Source organism: Talaromyces rugulosus, chromosome IV (genome assembly GCF_013368755.1).
Source record: "Talaromyces rugulosus chromosome IV, complete sequence".
Taxonomy (NCBI): domain Eukaryota; kingdom Fungi; phylum Ascomycota; class Eurotiomycetes; order Eurotiales; family Trichocomaceae; genus Talaromyces; species Talaromyces rugulosus.
In genome coordinates this window covers 4842194-4858615 of record NC_049564.1, presented here as the reverse complement: position 1 = coordinate 4858615, position 16422 = coordinate 4842194, and the positions used below count along the sequence as shown (strand labels likewise).

Genomic DNA, 16422 nt, shown 5'->3' with positions numbered 1-16422 from the left:
GTCGCCAGGGGTCTCGTGCTGCCAGTTTTTTTTTTTTCAATTTCGCCAACACTTTGTCAGAACAATGCGCATCCAGAATATATTGGGCGGTCTTTTGGCCACGGCCATTCCTCTGGCTTCGGCGACCGCGTTGACGTACAAGGTTGATGCCAGCGAGAAGGCCTGCTTTTACGCTGATGTCCCGCAGCAGGACACCAAGATCGCATTTTACTTTGCCGTGCGTGTTCCATGCAGTTTTTCTTTTCTTTTGTTGTTATGCAGTTTGAAGCTGACTTGACGGTGTGTATAGGTTCAATCCGGCGGCTCCTTCGACATTGACTACCTCGTCACCGGTCCTCTCGACAAGGTCATTCTGGAAGGAACAAAGGAACGCCAGGCCGATTTCGTGTTTACCGCGCAGAGCGTTGGCGAGTATAGCTTCTGCTTCAGCAATGAAATGTCTACATTTGCGGAGAAGTTTGTGGATTTTGAGATTGCGGTATGGTTATTTCTTTTTACGGCACAGTGGGCTGGATACACACAGTTTGGAATATGAACTGACGTGTTACATCCAAATCAGGTCGAAAACGAGCAAAAAGCACAGCTTCCATCCAAACAAGGCGCCAGCCCCGAGCAATCGGGCGTTATCGAGGAGTCGATCATGAAAGTGTCGACTATGCTGTCGACAATCTCCCGTAACCAGAAATACTTCCGTACGCGCGAGAACCGCAATTTCAGTACCGTGCGCAGCACCGAGCGACGCATCTTCAACTTCAGCGTTATTGAGAGCCTGCTGATGGTGTCCATGGCTGGGTTGCAGGTCTTTATCGTGCGCTTCTTTTTCCAGGGAGCGCGCAAGGGTGAGTTTCCTGCCATGCTCTAGCAAAACTATACTATAGTAGAAGACAGTACTAATTGAGTGATAGGCTACGTATAATGATAAATATAAGCATACTTTTCCTTTGGCATCAGAGTTATTTTTCTTCATATATTAGCGTGTATGAATTCCGGATGAGATTTTTGGTCGGAATGCTTCAAGTGTTGCTTTTCGAGGGCGTTGATCAGAAAAAGGCATCAGTTAGGATTAGTGATGATACGAGTTTCAAGACGTTTTAGATTTTCAGCCGCCATCGTAGTGTATTGTATATCTAGTTTCCCTAGCTATTAATGGATGACTCGTAACTCACCTGACTGCTAGGTGGCTGGCACATGCAACTGTGGACTCGCTTTTAATCTAGTCAATTATCAAATTAATCCAAGTTTGGAACCTGACCCCCTAGATAAAACCTTTAACCCACCGTGCGAAATTGGCATCCAATTGAATTGAAACAATAGATTTGTCAAGCGTGGAGTTAATTCTTAGTTCACCACTTTAATAAGTCTAAATCCGCAACGCACCCACAGTCCCACCTTGATGAACGTTTTTCTTTCTGTTTCTGCAAATGGTCACGCGCGCAGTTCAGTCATCATGAATGGAAGGAAATAGAGAAAGAGAGAGAGAGAGAGAGAGAGAAAGAAAGAAAGAAACAACAATGTAAACCATGGGTGAAAACACCACTCGCATCACCAAGGCATTCCACCACAAATCTCGGAACGGATGCCGAACATGCAAGACTCGCCGAGTCAAGGTGAGATTCCGTCATCGCAACGCTGCAAATTGCATGTCTCAGGGGGATAATAACAAAAGTCACAGTGCGATGAGAAGCGGCCAATATGCAGAAATTGCACGCGCATGGGCAATCAGTCGTGCGAGTATGATGCCGCATCATCATCTTCTTCGTCTCCCCCCTCGGCTATCCAGAGCGATGCGAACAATGGGATGCTGCTGCTACCATCGACAAATTCGACATGGCTCACAAGCATGCCCCCAATGAACACAATGGACCTGCCAGAAACGCCCGCTCGACGGAAAATGGAGCTGCGTTTTTTGCACACCTACATGACGCAGCTGACCGATCCGTATGCAGGCTTGCCCAAGCCCCCTGAGATCGTAGGCTGGCTGCAAAAGGCCCCGGTCCTGTCGCTGGAGCACGACAATCTGCTGTATATGATGCATGCATCCTCTGCAACATACCTGTTGCGCTCGCTGCCAGACAACCGAGAAGTCGTCAACGCGAACCACGTGTATCTGACACTCGCGCTGCGCGAACAGCAGAGAGCAGTCGCCAATATCGGCCCTGGGAACTGCGAGGCTGTGCTGTACACTGCGTTGCTTCATTTTACGCACTCCGTTGCCAGTCTGTGGCATCGCTCGACAGATCCGTATACAGCACCGACGGATTGGTTACGAGTCGGCAAGGGAGTGCAGGCTGTCATGCTCACAGCTCTTGGTATATTCAACAATAACTCGTCCCCGTCAAGTCCAAGTGAACAGTCATCACCTTCTTTGATATTCATGCTGCGCAATGCGCCCCCAGTTTTCCAACGTGAAACTCTACTAGCCAAGGAAAACCTGTCCTTTTTACCACCAACTCTTCTACTCGATTACACCACAGACTCGCCGAGTCCAGAAGCCCAAAACGCATACGAAAAAGCACTCAGTTATATCGGAAGCATGTACCTCGCCGTCTCCACCGACGAGCCCATCTATGCGCTTGTGCGTCGGTTCATGGGGTTCCCCATGTTTGTGCCGGCGCTGTTCATCGATCTGGTTGCAGAGCATCAGCCTCGCGCACTGCTTATTCTGGCCATGTTTTTTGCGCTCATGAGCAAGGCGCATTCAGTGTGGTGGATTGGCGATATTCCGCAGCGGGAGGTTCTGTCGATTCAGCAGGTTTTACCGCGAGAATGGCAGGGCGCGATGGAGTGGCCGTTGAAGATGGCTGGGTTGATGCCAGGGGAAGGAATGTTTTGATAGCTTTTTCCCCTCTCCTTTTTCTCCTTTTTCTCCTGCATAGATCAAGTTAGAAAGTGCGCTTATCTTTGTTGACATGTATACCTCGATGTAGACCCGGTGTATGGATAGACTAATCGAAATTTATATGACCATTATGTGCATTGGAATATAATATAAACTGCACGAAATGCAGTTTTTTTCTAGTACTATTTATACTAATAACACCCCATCAAGCCCTAAACGACGCCTTCGGTACGTCCCCAGGAAGCTCCTGGACCCAGTTGCTCGTAGGGAGCTGGATCGGAGGCGCAGGTGTCGGTGCTTCCACTGACGGAAAACTTCGTGGAGGGTTTCTCTCCTGTGGAGTGTCGAGTTCGTGGGATTTTCCTATGGTCATCCACGGGTTTTGGTTCTGGCTGGAGTCGGACATGTTTTCGGTCGCGAATACATTGGCGTGGTGCCGTCTCTTATTACGAAGTCTCCAGAAGAAGAAACCAAGGCCGATGGCGATGACGCCCAGGGGGACGCCCACCCCGACGCCGATTTTTGTCTGAGTTGAAGAAGAAGACGATGATGATGATGATGTAGCCGCCGCTAGCGACGAGGATTCCGTAGACGAAGAAGACGGAGAGGACGAAGAATCACCGTGAGCAGTATCCGTAGGCATGGAAGTGGCTGAAGAGGTACTGCTACTAGTCGCTGAAGGCGGAATCATTTTCGAGCCCGGCGTACAAGAGTACCAGTTTTTAATCCCGCCGTTATTTCTGAGGTTGTCAAAAGCATTACAATCAATGGCATACTTGCTTGTAGCATTGATCTCGCCGTTAACCGTATCAAGTGCAGGGAAAGACAGGCTTGTTCATGGTTAGCTTTTGTTTGTGTATCTCATGAGATTAGATCAACTTACTCGGTATAGTTCCCAACAACTGTCAAGTCACCCTGAATTTTGGAAAGTTTGGGAAAGCCGTTTATGTGCCCCAATAAGCCGTTTCCGGATATGACCAGATCCTCCGAGAGAGTCTTCAGCTCCGGCATTGATATGTTGTTCAATTTATCACCGTGCTGAAAGCTGACAGATCCGCCCGTGATCATGTTAGGTGCAGAAAAGTTGCTTATATATGGACTTGTCACGTTTAAATTATCGGTAACAGTGGCCAGAGACGGGAGCGAGATCGATTGCACATCAACAAATGTGAGATCTGTTGCAGTAACGAGATTAGGAAAGTTGACCGATACGTCAGTCATAGCCCCGGATACGTAGAAAGTCCCCGTCAAATTGGCGATGGTATCCATGGTAAAATTAATCAATCGGTCATTGCCGGTCACGGTAAAATCTCCGACAGTATCGACCTGAATGCCCTTGAGAGAGTCCAAACCGGTGTCAACAATAGAGATGGAGCCAGTACTGCGAACCTGGCTGTAGAAAGTGAGCGCTCCCAGGTTGGGTAACATGGTAAAGTTGAGACTACCCGTGTCGCTCAGAGAATCCATTGCAAGAGCTGTGAAAAAGACAAGATTGTTGAGTTTAAATGTTCCGCCGATAGACGAGAGCAAAGATGCGCTCAGTGTGTGCAGATTTCGCGCGCCGTCCGCAACCAGGTCGCCTGTGATCATCTGGACGCCGTGAATGTCGAGGCTGCCTTCTGCAGACGAATCGATTGTGACATCTCCTTTGATTGTGGTGCAGCTCTCAAGGGCATCGGCGTCAGATTGCTTTGAGATGACGATGGGAGTCTTGGTCCCATCGCAGGGATCTTCTGGGTCGGTTAGACCAGTAAATTGTAGATACAGACTCAATACTTACTGGTGGCGCCGGCAGCGAGGCTCGATGCGAGTAGAAAAGGTAAAATATATCTTGAAAGAGACATGTTTGGGAGTTCGGCGATATAAACGAATGGCGAAATATATCAAATAAAGAGTGGCATGCCAAAACACTAAGTATCGGCGTTCATTAATGAGTGACGAGCTTCATCGAGACTCAATGGATGATATAAACCATCTGATGACTCGATATCATCGAGACTTTCAAAGATAGTATTCGTGAGCGTAAGAGGACATCGCGGACCACTGACGACAGTGCTGAAGAGACAAGTAGAAATCCAAGGGGTTACCATCCTGAATGAATTCTTCAGATTAATCGACTACACTAATTAATTAAACAAATTTGTTCCTCTTGCTGCAACTTGGGGCTGTTGGTTGTTGGTTGTCCGAGAGAAGCGATTGGGTGGCCGTAAATAATCTTAACTCTTAGTCACATTTTCCAGGGTCCATTTGTCCTAGAGCCTGCTGGCCTAGAAACAAGATGCCTTTGGCAGTGGCATTTTTTTTCGTTCTGTTACATCGGGGGCGAAGCGTTGTCTAGAGAGCGTTCCTGCAGAGACGATCTTGCTCCACTCGGTTAGAGTAGCAACATACTTGCTGAATTTAGCAGGCGGTCGGAATTGGCATATCTGGCAATACGTTCTTATTGTGTGATTGAAGGTGTTTCTAAAAGATAATCAAAGCTTTCTACGTATAGGGGAAATTAGATAAGCTATCAAGTGGCTCCACACCTATTTCTGGCTCTCCATATCTCGCGTGGACAGGCGTTGAGGCGTTCAACTCGGACCATTACCTGGCCAATGAGCAGCCAAGTATATCGATAAAAGCACAATGTTGAAGTGAAATGAACGTTTTTCATATTTAAATGAGCTAAAATTCGAATTATGTGATATCTAGGCTCATATCCACGCCATACGTTCGATTATTTATATGGTGTAAATCTTAATCTAAACTAACTTCATACCGTGACAACTTGCTTCGACACGAGCATGTACTTTGTCGGCGATTCGGATAGAGATAATATTGAATAAGTATCAATGATATATGTCTCTTAAAATTAACGATGGACTGTAGATTAATGTTTCAACAGCGTTTGCTAAGCTATGATGCATGTTGACGTGTATGGAGTCTATCATTGATATCTTAGCGCGGCTTAGTCCTAAAGACGGGACTCGACTATATTGACTGATGTACTAATTAGCGGGGGATTTGCATATCGCAAAATTAGTGCTGCGTCTCGCGGGGTCAAACAAAAAGAGGAAAGAGAGGTGAAAACAAATAATGACCAATCAAGAACATTGCTCCTTGTGCTGTACTGGAGCTAAAACTATTAATTGATCAATTCAATGTTGACAACATAGATAAGGAATCTCCTGACTCCTGAAGCCCCTGCATTGAAAACACAGGGAAAAAGTAGTGACGACAAAAAAATATTTTAATAAAAGCTCCACAGGAGAAATGCATCAGTTTGTTTGTTTGTTTTAATCAAGTTCAACGTCCATACCCAAACGTTGCTTATGACAGACAAAATGCACCAGTTGATGCGGAAATGCTTTTCCGAGCGCACCTCCACGTACACTAATGTGCGGAAGGGCTATTTAATACGATCTACCTTACCTATCAGTTAGTATCAAATATACTTCCACAGTGTAATGCCACATCTTCGCTCAGCGCGGCTAATGTGAGAGGCTTATCCATCGATGGATCGGGGAGGGGGCGTGGAGAAGAGGAAAGCCCCGAGTCAGCCTGTGCATGTAGGTTAATGCAGAATGTGATGAGATAGCAAAGGAAATAGAGGCACGATAGACGAAAATAGAAGTGATTGTATGGTTTCAATACACAGACGAGTAGATGGGTCTCAACTATACCAAAATTGATTGAGGGTATCCAAAACGGAACAGGCATGTTCCGAATCGGGAAAAGGGTGGACTCCAATACGGAATAGTGCCTGGGCCCCTCACTTCCCAAAACGTCTGTTTCACTGCGGGATGACGTCGATTAGTGCGCTAATCGACGCCTCAAGGACCCACACTACGTCAGTCCTATTATTGTGAGAAAAATACACGATGCTATTGCCGTACTAGTATTTGTTTGTGAGCCTAGAGTTAGAGAAATAGCGTTTTCGTAAAATGAAAGCGAGACGAACGTGAGACATGACGAAGCTGTGACTTCTGTCCCCAGAGAGGGCCAATAAATGTCACTTAGTAAGACGCAGACAAACTCTGGGACACTAGACCACCGTTTCCAGTGAGCCGTGGTACTCCAGAAACGCTACGTAGCTGGCTAGCTGGAAATCTGGAACAGGTCCCGCGTGACAAGATATCAACCAGGAAGCTATTCTCGAGGCGGCTGTCTTAATATTGCTAGAGCACTCAGAGCGCTGACAAACGACCTCATGCGAATGAGGAGAGCTTCCGTCTGACGTGTGTTTCCCCACTTTGAATTCATGTGGCGGCCCATGATGTCGCCGGGCCCGCATCCCGGCTCCTATTGGTCCGACTGCGCCGCGCCGACGATCGGCCCCGTAGCCCCACATAGTCGCGCACCATTGGCCGGCTGGTGCCTGCCGTTTTGGGCGCCGCCCATTCCCCCAGGGCGCGCCTGCCTTTTAAAGAAACTTCGTCTGTCCCCACGCTCAATAATATTAATCCAACTTCAACAACAACTCTTGATGCATACATTTCTCTTCGGCCTATCCTGTGCTCCGTCTACCACATTGTTCTTACTTAGGATTCGTCTATTTACGCCATAACCATAACCACAAGTGCTAACTTGCACTAATCCCACCGCGTTACTTGTAAGGCTCTATCACTCCTGCTGTCCGTCGCACCAGTCGTCTTTGATGAGACTGCCAGTCCAACGAGACATGATCGCTTTGCCGCGCCAGTGCAGCCATGTTCACCACTCTAACGTCTTCTAGTATCACCGGGTTATGCAATTGCCCGAAACACCTATGGATCCAGCAGGAGGTGGCTTGCCCACCGAGGATATCAATAACCAAAGCGCCGGTCTTGGCTCTCAGGGCCTTGCGTCAAGCGCGAACCCTCATGCCTCTGTCGACGACTACAACCGTGTGATGTTGCAGTATACTCAGAGGCAGCTGGCCGCTTTTACAACCAACAGCCCCTCTGCCCGCCGGAGTAGTGCTACCAGCGGTAGTAGCGGCCCGAGCAATTCATCGTCCGTCACCAATATTGCTCGTACAGGTAGTGGTATTGCACCACGAGCAAGTGGTTCAAGCAGCTATTCTTCAGCGCGTTCTTAGATCGACGGTCATACCGGGGAAGAGAGGGTGAGTTGTCCCGTCTTTCAACGCTTGGCTCTGCATTCTGACTCACTTTAGCTTATCAGTTCACACCCAAAAGCCCTCGTTCAAGTAGGAGATCTGGGGGATAGCTAGAGAGGACGTGGTATGGCATCTATCTGACACTATTATTCGGTCCATATTGGCTTGTCACACGGGGCCTAGCGTGGGCGCCAGATTTGGTGTTTTTCGTACGCATTCTCCGCGGGCATAAATCGTCCTTCGCCGCAAAGGTTGGACGTCTCAGTCATTCGCATATTCCTTTCGTTTCTTCATCTAACTCCGTGGGCTTTGGCATATTGTGCCTCTTCTGTTGGCACGATTCGGTCATTGCAACCCGTGAGTTTCCTCCCGTTTTTCCCCCTCGCGTCATAAAATACCGCGTTGCCGGTGTTTCCTTCGCATCCCCTTTATACATACATTTCCCCCGCCCCGCCCGCATTGTGATTTCACAGTCCAGCAAGTATGCAGGATCTTCTTTGTCTACATGTGGGACGTGAGATACCTGTCATACTTAGTTCGGATGGTAGAAATACACACATATGCCCGTTTTGAACCCTTTTCCTTCTTCTCGTTTTCCTCCCATTGGTAGCCTTTTTTGTCAAGCGAGCTATTTGTATTTCTTATGATGACGTTACGACTTATTGCATGACATTGTATTTCTCGCTGGATCGAGCTGTAAATCTACTGTGTACTAGTACGAAAAAGGATGAAAATTCTTGGTTTGGTTTAGGTTTGGTTTGGAATGGAATCACTTTGATATTGTTTAAATCCTCTTTACTAGTATAAGCGTACAACATATACATACACATGCAGTAGACCGCATGTGGTTTACCAATGAGTGTGAATATGTAAAACGCTAAGATGGCAAGCCTGGGGCCCTAAGCCATTATCAACTGCTAGTGCCACTTTTGTAGTCGGCGCTTGTCAGTCTCGGTGACATCAGGGTACGTCTCGGCAGTTGACAGGCACCGATTTTCCCGTACCTCGTCTGTTATACGCTGTTCTTTCTTCTTAGCTGCTGCTCCGGAATACTCCGTGCTGTAGTAATACCATGTCATTTAGTACAGACTCTAGGGTATCTCATTTTGGGTTTTGGTTTGTGGAGTTCATGCCTCAGAGAATTAGAGCAAGACGTCATGGCTCAAAGCTAAGACCGCCTGTCTCTCTGCGGTGTGTCCGGTCGGACGAGAGTCTAGATTGAATAAACTGATACCATCGCTCGCATTATTAATGAGCTGTGAGCTAGCTAGCTGTCTTGTGATGTATGTCAGGTAGCGTCGACCGTCAGCGTGCGTCAGGGCCTGACCATACGATACCGTGTACGATATGACAATCTTTCGTATTAGAACATATAAACCCATGTTGATAGCCGATGATGTCTTTGCCGGACATTAACCGACCCTATGGAACTGTGGTGGCGTTTCTGCGATGGACAGGACAGGTCCAGCCAGCGCCATAACCCAGCCAGGCTTGATTAGTGTTGCCGTTATGTCGATCATCCTCTTTTCTTGTCGTTCTAGCTATGCACAATTGCACAACTCTCGTATCCATTGTATCCGATGATCTCTTCTCTGTCAAGAGGCCGAGTCGGGAGAAAGGGGCCAGTTATGTCATACGCCAGCCAGCGCATGGGATGACGTCGGCGAGCCCAGGCTCTGAGAACCTATCCCTAAGACAGGTTAGCAGGTTGATCCCAGCATGAAATGATATGTGGAGACGGGATGTTCGTTTTGCTTGTATTTCTCATTCTTTCATTTTGTACACCGTACAACCAATCTAGAAAGTCTTTCTGCATTCACTGATGACGTCTATCGTATAACGATTAAAAGGCGGATCGTGTTCGTGCAACCTGTATTAACCGGGTTAGAGGTATCAATTAATCTTAGGAGTAAGAGGAGTTACTTACGGAAATTCTCCGCTCTATTTCCCTCGCCGATCGATTGAGCTTCCCCGCTATCATTTGTTTCTTGTCATTCTGAAGCAATAAATACCGCTCACACAGATCCCCGTCTATCACACCCTTAACCGGGGCGTAGTAACCCCGGTATACAAGATGGTCGCGGCCTGCAAGCGGTGGATCTTCGCTACGCATTTGCCCCTCGAGGGCTTGGAAGAAGTCGACATCCTCGCGCGAGGAGAACTGAATGAGAGCGCCGATCGTGCCCTGCAACCCGCTCCACACAAGGACCTCTTGCCCGCCTACGACCAGGCTCTGGCCTTGCAGATGCTTGTCGGGATATCCTGTGTGAAGAAGTGTGCCATGAGTTCAAGCCGGTTTGGAGCGCCATTTAAGTACTCGCGTGCGGTCAAGTAAGTTTCAGAACCAGGCTCATCAGCATCAGCGCTGGTTTTATCGGGACAACGTACGATCCAGATATTCCCGAATTTGTCGCCCCCCGCGATAGAGTCGTAGTCGACCATTGTAATGGATGTTGTCCACCTCGCAATCGTATCATCGACGAATGGGATGAACTTATTGATCTTATGCTTGTATGCAACCATGGTCACGCCATGTTGGACGTCGCCAACGATGATCCGACTGCCTTGGGTTTGTACGGACACGATTAGCTGTGGTGCGACGTTAGATTGACCTTTTCGAAGTAATTGTTTCAGCCTAGATCGTAGATTCTCAGAGTCTTGCCGATTCCAACCACTAACTGGCCCTGAAAAGGCAGAATCGCCAGTGGTGGTTCCTCAACCCTAGTCTTATGGATGATCTCTAAATTCTGCCCACCGTCATGAAATCGATAAACGTAGAGGTAGCCCCCGGAAAATTGCCTTGGATTGGTGACCATATCCTTCCCAGTGCCTACGACAAGGAAGCTTTCCCCTTCCTGGCTGGTAAAGGACGCTACTGTGGCGCTGATGGCGGCTTCGTTGCCTTCTAGGTCGACCGTTTGAAGGACTCGGGGCTCTTCGCCAACAGGATCAACGATGCTTATGCAGGATGCCCATTTTCCCTAACAGTGGTGGTAGCCAAATACCTTTAGCGGAAGCTCCTTCGAATCATCATTGACGTTTGACTCTGCCAACAACTGTGCACGCAGCTCCGGTGCTTAAGTATTGTTTTCAGATTCAAGAATATAGAAATACGGTAGATTAGGGTGCTTGATAAGTCGTCGCGGGGTACATGTTAGAGTTATAGACTGCTGAATCAAATTGTTGCATAGACTTTCGATGGAGAAGATCCTAGTTGATTGATTAGCTTGTCAATCTGAACTTCACACGGATTTCGAAGATTAGGGTTGGGGTAAAGGACTTTACCGGAGGTAGTTGGCGTGGATCCCAATTATACTCTCCTCGCACTGCTCACTGTTAAAGTTCCATGCCCATTTCAAGTCTTTGTAGTTGTAGCTAAGAGGTATCATTATAAAGCCCCATGTAAGTGGATTAATATACCCTACCCAAGGCCTTGAACTTTGAGCTAGGACGCATGTTTGCTTCTAAATTGTAACTTGAAACAACCTGACGGCTTACGGGCCAAGGAACTTGGATCGCGTGTCTGTCAACTCTCCTGTGATCCCATCCAACACCGTTCAGGATGATGCTGAAGATATGATGGGAGAGAACTGTCACGACTCTGCCCAAGTTTGGGTCTAGGCGCAGGATGGCCAGACACGACCCCGAAGCCGACATGATCTGCTGTTCTGTCGTGCCGCAAAACTGGCCCACGATTGCCTGAGTAATGACTGTAGGTTGCTGAAGTGTCAGCGAGTAGAGGAACATTTTTGATGTGCTCGCCATCATGAGTACTTTGTTTCAGGAAAGAGCTCTGGACAGGCAGCCATAGCGGCGGTGTTCCGGGATAAATATACTTCCGATCCGGTACGTGTCGTCTTCTTTGTCTGTTTTTTCTTTTGTTTTGTATTCTGTGTCAATATTAATTAATAATGGATTAGATTAATGCCAACACTTTATATATCGCTGACTTGTATACTCCACAGCCTATCACAACGGAGCCAACAGGGACACTGCGGGGCCCGGCTAAACTTCGGCTTTAGCCTTTATGCAACCATCATCTGCTGTGCCCCTCTCGAGAAATGCCATCTCCTGAGTCCGACAACTTCAATATTGAATAGATACATCTTTAGCTCTCGTTTGGATCTGGAATTCATTCCAGCATTGAACCACCCTACCCCCCAGTACTGAAACCAGAAGATATAGATCGCAACATGGTCCAACTTGACGTCGAGAAGACGCTCTCGGAGCTTGATTTGTCGGAAAAGGTTGCCATTACAGCTGGTCTGCCCCCATGTTTCTCTGCAAATTAACTGTGAAGCCTGACAAATTGACTAGGTGCTGATTTCTGGCACACGGTGCCCATTCCTCGCCTCAACATCCCCGAAATTCGATGCTCTGACGGCCCTAATGGAGTCCGAGGTACTCGCTTCTTCAACGGCGTTCCTGCCGCATGCTTGCCATGCTCGACTGCCCTAGGGTCGACCTGGAACGTTGAGCTCTTGGAGAGCATTGGAGAGCTCCTAGGCGACGAAGCCAGAGCCAAGGGTGCTCACGTTCTCCTCGGCCCCACCATCAATATACAGAGGTCGCCTCTTGGTGGCAGAGGCTTCGAGTCATTCTCCGAAGATGGAGTCTTGTCCGGGACACTGGCTGGATACTATTGCAAAGGTGTGCAGTCCAAGAAAGTCGGCGCTACGCTCAAGCACTTTGTGTGCAATGACCAGGAACACGAGAGACTGGCCGTCGACACCATCGTGACTGCAAGAGCCCTCAGGGAGATATACCTCCTCCCATTTCAACTGGCCTTGAGAATCTGCAAAACTGCCTGTTTCATGACCGCTTACAACAAGATCAATGGTACCCATGTCAGCGAAAGCCGCAACATTCTTGAGGATATACTACGCGACGAATGGAAGTGGAAAGGTTTGATCATGAGCGATTGGTACATACATCATCCAAAAGTGCGAAATGTGACAGTCCAAGGCTAATGCGATTCACAGGTTCGGCACATACAGCACATCCGACGCCATCACTGCCGGGCTCGACCTTGAAATGCCCGGCCCTACCCGCTGGCGTGGAAGCATTCTTGCACATGCCGTAAACTCCAGAAAAGTCCCCGACCATGTTCTGGACGAACGAGTACGAAATGTGCTAGATCTAATCAACTATGCCGACAAGTCAGGAATCCCAGAAGATGCCGAGGAAAAGGAACTCAACCGACCCGAGGACCAAAAGCTTCTCCGTCGAGCAGCAGCAGAGTCTATTGTGCTCCTACGCAACAACAAGAGTGTACTGCCATTTGATAAAAACAAACCAGTCGCAGTAATTGGGCCCAATAGCAAGGTTTCCACGTACTGCGGCGGTGGTTCTGCTGCTCTGCTAGCTTATTACGCGGTGACCCCATTCGAAGGCATCAGCAAGGCAAGCCAGGCAGATGTTAGCTTCGCCCAGGGTGCTTATGCCCATCAATCACTACCTCCGCTTGGGCCTCTTCTTAAGACAACTTCTGGGAAGAAAGGTTTTGACTTCAAGGTCTACAACGAAGCGCCAGGTGAGACGAAAGGTGATGTTTTAGATCACTTGACGTTGGTTAACTCCACTGCCTTTCTCGCCGACTACAAAAATCCCAAAGTCAAGTCAGACTTGTTCTATGTCGACATTGAAGGGATTTTCACTCCAGAAGAGGACGGCCTGTACGACTTTGGCGTCACAGTCATCGGCACAGGAAAGCTGTTTGTTGATGGTGAACTCGTCGTTGATAACTTCACCAAGCAGAAGAAGGGATTTGCCTTTTTCGGAAGCGCGACTGTGGAGGAACGGGGCTCGAAGGAACTCAAGGCCGGTGTTTCATATCAAATTCGGTTTGAGTACGGCACTAGACCGACTTCCAAGTTGGAAAACCGAGGCGTAGTAGACTTTGGGCCCGGTGGCTTTGCATTCGGAGCTTGTAAGCGCCGTGAACTGCAAGACTCGATTCAAGAGGCTGTAGATCTCGCTTCCAAGACCGAGCAAGTTCTCATCGTGGCCGGCCTCAACGGAGAATGGGAAACCGAGGGATATGACCGGGAGCACATGGATCTGCCGCCGGGGACAGACGAGTTGATCTCTCGCGTGCTCGATGCTAACCCTAACGCTGCCGTTGTGATCCAAAGCGGAACCCCTGTCACCATGCCCTGGGCCCACAAAGCCAATGTTCTCGCCCAGGCGTGGTTTGGAGGAAACGAGCTTGGCAACGGTATTGCCGATGTCCTGTACGGCGATGTTAATCCTTCTGGAAAGCTGTCTCTGAGCTTCCCAGTTCGCCTACAGGATAATCCATCATATATTAACTTTGGCTCTGAAAGAGGCCGCGTGTTATATGGAGAAGATATCTATGTCGGATACCGCTACTACGAAAAAACGGAGTTGCAGCCTTTGTTTCCTTTCGGCTACGGACTTTCGTATACTACCTTCTCACGAACCATCGTGTCTCTGGAGGTAGCTCCGGAGAAGTCCACTTTGGCTGATGGCGAGACTATTACAGCAACGATAACCGTTGCAAACACCGGAAAGACCGCGGGAGCTGAAGTTGTACAGCTCTGGGTCAAGCCCCCAGTCACCACAGGCATCAAACGACCAGTGCGCGAATTGAAGGGGTTCACTAAAGTCTTTCTGCAGCCGGGAGAGAATCAAGATGTCCAAATAACTGTGGAGAAGAAACTGGCCACTAGCTTCTGGGATGAGATCCGGCAGTCTTGGGCATCCGTCAAGGGCGAGTACACGATTCTCATCACTGGTACTGGAGAAGATACACTGTCTGCCACGTTTGAAGTTGAGAATACACGTTATTGGCTGGGTCTATAGTTAGACTGGTTGAATTGAGTCGGGATTTTTCTGTGCTACGTAGTGTGGTTTCCAAGGGGTTTCTAGTTTGGAATGCTATTTAGTGTGGAATGCAAACCATGTGGATGACAGACCAATAAACAACGGACATGCACTTGAAATATGCCAGGCTTATGCCGTCTAGAATGTGATTTATTGGCTAAAATGCTAACCCAGGGGCTGGTAGCATTCCTCAGATTCCCGATCGGGCAAGAACTGTAGAAAAATAGCCACCACGAAGAAGCTGGAAGAAAAAATCCAGAGGCTGGTCTTTAGAGCACTCTGTTTCCGTCTACTTACCTGCTATTTCGAAGGAATACTCCAATTTTCTCCACCAACACCACAAGGCCTACCGGAGGCTGGTGCCCTAATCCGTAGTCGTTTATACCCAAATAGGCAATTTTTCTTCGCCAGCGCCTTTTTAATACAGAGGCTGGGAGATGTCCTCCCTGGGAGCCTGTGATGATTAATTTTATTATTTATGGACCGATTATCCCTCTCTAATCAGAAAATGAAATAAAGTTATCATCAAGTCAAGCAAGGTTTAACGGTGATCAGCAGTGCCAACCCCTTTCCTCCGATATTTCTTTATTAACCCTATTTTGAAAACTTCCAGAAAGGGCAATACGTATTCAAAATGCAAACCAATCCTACACCACTCGCCATCGCTCTGGCAATCGTTCTCTCTGCTCCGTCTTTTTTTGTTGCTCATGCAGTCCCCCATGGCCTGAATCAGCGCTCCGCTACCATAGAGTCTAGGCAAGGTGCAGCGGAACTCAGTGCTCACTTACCGCATTTACCCATAGAAGGCGGTTGGCCGACATCTGCGTCCGATACCACTTCTGCTGCTGCTGGTGCTACTGCTACTGCCGCTGCTACTGTGACTAGTATCAAAACGGTGACTGTTGTGCCAACGCAGACGTTGATGCCGATTAGGAGGCCCAATGCGCAAGGAGGAACCATGAAGCCTATTTCCCAGACTACTACTTCTCCTTCAAACTCATCTCCCATTTCCTTGCCAACCCCAACTACATCCACGTCATTGCTTCTGGACACAATCGAAATCTTCCCTTCTTCGTCGATAGTCATTACAATTCCAAACTGGTCAACAATCGTCGTGCCTACACCGGTCATCTCGATCGTCAACCCTCTACAATCGTCGACCACTACGCCATCGTCATCACCAACACCAACACCAAGCACATCAGAGTCCGAGCAGGACACGTCCTCAAGCACCTCAAACACATGCCCTACAAATGCAGTGAAAAAATGCTGCACAAGTCTCAATCAAGTGTCGAACAGCCTGCTAAACATCGTCAATGATATCCTCCCGATTCTGGACCTGGATAATATCATTGGTGATAGCCTGGATAATATCATTGGTGATGCCCTGGACAGTAGCACCACGGGCCTTAGCTGCACTGATCTCGCCGAGGATGGCGTGTGTGAGAGTGTGCCTAGTTGTTGCATCGAGGAAACAATTGTAAGTTATTTTTACCGTCTTAGGGAGAATTTTCGGTCCAAAGGTTGCTAACGTTACTATACAGCTTGGCTTTGACTCTGATTATATCAGCTGTGTTCCACTTTTGTAAGGAATTTTTTATATGTGCTTCCAGTGCCATTGTTTTGAAAAGCCAGCGTTTTCGGAGTTTAGAAG

At 48.2% G+C, this 16422-nt stretch overlaps 7 protein-coding genes across 7 annotated transcripts; 5 read left to right on the top strand and 2 right to left on the bottom strand.

The window, feature by feature from the left end:
* Positions 1-64: 64 nt before the first annotated feature.
* TRUGW13939_08402 (uncharacterized protein) lies at positions 65-916 on the top strand (the record flags this gene model as incomplete). Its single annotated transcript, XM_035491536.1, has 4 exons — positions 65-217; positions 290-478; positions 560-839; positions 906-916. The coding sequence occupies 4 exons, from the start codon at positions 65-67 to the stop codon at positions 914-916; spliced, it is 633 nt and encodes a 210-aa protein (XP_035347429.1).
* A 604-nt stretch (positions 917-1520) lies between these two features.
* Positions 1521-2833, top strand: TRUGW13939_08401 (uncharacterized protein; the record flags this gene model as incomplete). The annotated part of the gene is made up of 2 exons (XM_035491535.1): positions 1521-1607; positions 1673-2833. 2 exons carry the CDS (start codon positions 1521-1523, stop codon positions 2831-2833), a joined length of 1248 nt encoding a protein of 415 aa, XP_035347428.1.
* A 211-nt stretch (positions 2834-3044) lies between these two features.
* Positions 3045-4683, bottom strand: TRUGW13939_08400 (uncharacterized protein; the record flags this gene model as incomplete). Its single annotated transcript, XM_035491534.1, has 3 exons — positions 3045-3669; positions 3723-4572; positions 4620-4683. The coding sequence occupies 3 exons, from the start codon at positions 4681-4683 to the stop codon at positions 3045-3047; spliced, it is 1539 nt and encodes a 512-aa protein (XP_035347427.1).
* Positions 4684-7589: 2906 nt separating this feature from the next.
* TRUGW13939_08399 (uncharacterized protein) lies at positions 7590-7901 on the top strand (the record flags this gene model as incomplete). The annotated part of the gene is made up of 1 exon (XM_035491533.1): positions 7590-7901. One exon carries the CDS (start codon positions 7590-7592, stop codon positions 7899-7901), a length of 312 nt encoding a protein of 103 aa, XP_035347426.1.
* Positions 7902-10142: 2241 nt separating this feature from the next.
* On the bottom strand, positions 10143-11669 carry TRUGW13939_08398 (uncharacterized protein; the record flags this gene model as incomplete). Its single annotated transcript, XM_035491532.1, has 3 exons — positions 10143-10557; positions 10602-10903; positions 11421-11669. The coding sequence occupies 3 exons, from the start codon at positions 11667-11669 to the stop codon at positions 10143-10145; spliced, it is 966 nt and encodes a 321-aa protein (XP_035347425.1).
* Positions 11670-12115: 446 nt separating this feature from the next.
* TRUGW13939_08397 (uncharacterized protein) lies at positions 12116-14747 on the top strand (the record flags this gene model as incomplete). Its single annotated transcript, XM_035491531.1, has 3 exons — positions 12116-12185; positions 12240-12846; positions 12905-14747. 3 exons carry the CDS (start codon positions 12116-12118, stop codon positions 14745-14747), a joined length of 2520 nt encoding a protein of 839 aa, XP_035347424.1.
* A 979-nt stretch (positions 14748-15726) lies between these two features.
* On the top strand, positions 15727-16357 carry TRUGW13939_08396 (uncharacterized protein; the record flags this gene model as incomplete). The annotated part of the gene is made up of 2 exons (XM_035491530.1): positions 15727-16248; positions 16313-16357. 2 exons carry the CDS (start codon positions 15727-15729, stop codon positions 16355-16357), a joined length of 567 nt encoding a protein of 188 aa, XP_035347423.1.
* Positions 16358-16422: the final 65 nt, after the last annotated feature.